Genomic DNA, 1,999 nt, shown 5'->3' with positions numbered 1-1,999 from the left:
ATGCAGCTTACCACGTCAATGGTGTGACAGTGGCCATGTGATTTGGATTTTACCTAGGTTACTGGCCACATAATACTGTTGTATGTCTTAAAAACTTGTGCAGGTTTGATCATCACCAGCTGCATTGCCCTGCCAGCAAGCCCCGGCTTTGCAATCTCGCATGCGCTGTTCAGCCTTTCTCCTGGGCATTTGAAAAGTATGGTATGTGCAACCCAACTTGGCACGCCTATGTTGTAACCGTCTTGTCCAGGCAAATTGTCAAACAGTTCTCCTGCAAACTGTGTGTACACAGCTCATGAATCGTGTATATGAACTTATCCTTGTCCACACCTTGAAACGTACGCAAGATAATTGAAAAACATCACAAATAGCGCAAATTCCACATCTTGAAATGAGCATTCACCAAGGTGAACACCCTTCAAGGGTCAAGTTGACCAAGTGCAGGGCGGAAAAAGCAGTGGCGAGGGCAGATTTCATTCACTGATCTGTTTCAAGTGGTAAGTGACCCAGCATTAGAACACTCGCATCATCAACGTTGTGGCACACCTCAGGAGCATGGCAGTGAGGTGACAAAGCGCACGGCAGGGGTAGGTGTAGATTGCAGTATTCGCAGTCAAAATGTACATAATTCCCCTTGTTCACTATAACTATGCAACAGACTTCATCATATGCGGCACCATGCTCCATGGGGACGGCAAAAACTTCGAGTTTTCCATAGGAAATCCTGCCTGCCCGCACTCCCATGACCACCCGGGTTGCTACATAACTGAAGGCATCCAGGAGTGGCGGCCTAACAAACGCTCAATCAATTTTTCAACCGCTGGAGCAAACACGGTACACGGCAAGCAGCAGAGCATGTAAGCATATGGGTGCAACCCGCAACTCAAAATTTACGTCACATTCTTTGAATTCGACACTGCTCGTAGCTGTCAACGGCGAGCGGGCAGCCGCACGTGCAGCAGCGCTGCAAGCAGCTCAAGCTCGCAGAGTGTGCAACGCGACACCGGCACGGTCTACTTGCCCGGACCTGTTGTACCGGGACTTGTAGCACAAATCAAAATGCGATACAGCTCGCCAGGCCTTGTAGACCGCGTGAAACATGCACACCCTCCCAACCATGGTCACGAGCAGTGCGAACGCTGCAGAGATGTGCGCAGACAACAGTCCAGTTGCCTGGCACCTCCGAGCTGAACAAATGTGACACACAAACGGTGTCGTACTCTGGCGCGTATTTCACGACAAAACTCCGTCGTGAGACATCTCCTTCTGGCATTGCGATATCCTACAAGGTTGCTTGCGCGTTGATCAAATGATCTCCCGCCATTGATGCTGCCCGCCGTTCGACCCGCCCTCTTTCCGCGCTACAAATCAAGAGCGAGTAAATTCTCTGCCATGCGCATCGCCACCGCAGCAGCCGGCCCGACGCCGCACCCCCAGCAGACCGCTGCAGCAGCGGACGCCGCCCCCGCCGTCGCGCACTGCGGCGCCGTCGCCTGGCGGCGCCTCGGCACGCCGCGCCGCGAGCTGACTCTCGACTTCACTCTACCCACGGGTCAGTCATTCCGCTGGCGCCGCACCGCCTCAGGGGAGTTCACCGGCGTGATCGGGCGGCGCGTGGTCTCGTTGCGCCAGGAGGCGGACGACGTGGCATGGCGCGTCGTCGCGCGCGGCGCGGGCCTGCCTGACGATGCCGGCGCTGATGAGGCGGCGCTGGCCGATTACTTCAACCTGGGGGTTGACTTGGCGGCTCTTTACAAGGAGTGGGCGGCGGCGGACGCCCGCTTTGCGCAGGCGAGCGTTGATGAAGGCAACTGGCGGGCATCCCCTTTCGCTATTTGCTCGGCAGCTGTTTGATAACACTTGCACCGTCAGACCGGCGCCTGCGTGTGGCTCTAGCCAGCTGCGATCGGCTGCAAAACTAGAGTGGCCGCGTACGCCGTTATCACGCCAAGCACGTCCAATCCTCAATTAAAACCCCAACCAGGCGCCCCTCCTGACT

The 1,999-nt window shown here is 55.9% G+C and overlaps 1 protein-coding gene across 1 annotated transcript; it reads left to right on the top strand.

The window, feature by feature from the left end:
- Window positions 1–1,392: 1,392 nt before the first annotated feature.
- Window positions 1,393–1,854, top strand: MNEG_8709 (hypothetical protein; the record flags this gene model as incomplete). The annotated part of the gene is made up of 1 exon (XM_014042815.1): window positions 1,393–1,854. One exon carries the CDS (start codon window positions 1,393–1,395, stop codon window positions 1,852–1,854), a length of 462 nt encoding a protein of 153 aa, XP_013898269.1.
- Between the last annotated feature and the right edge of the window lie 145 nt (window positions 1,855–1,999).

Source organism: Monoraphidium neglectum (assembly GCF_000611645.1).
Source record: "Monoraphidium neglectum strain SAG 48.87 unplaced genomic scaffold scaffold01686, whole genome shotgun sequence".
NCBI classification, from domain to species: Eukaryota; Viridiplantae; Chlorophyta; class Chlorophyceae; order Sphaeropleales; family Selenastraceae; genus Monoraphidium; species Monoraphidium neglectum.
The sequence above is the reverse complement of the archived record's forward strand: the minus strand, read 5'-3'. Positions and strand labels throughout refer to the sequence as shown.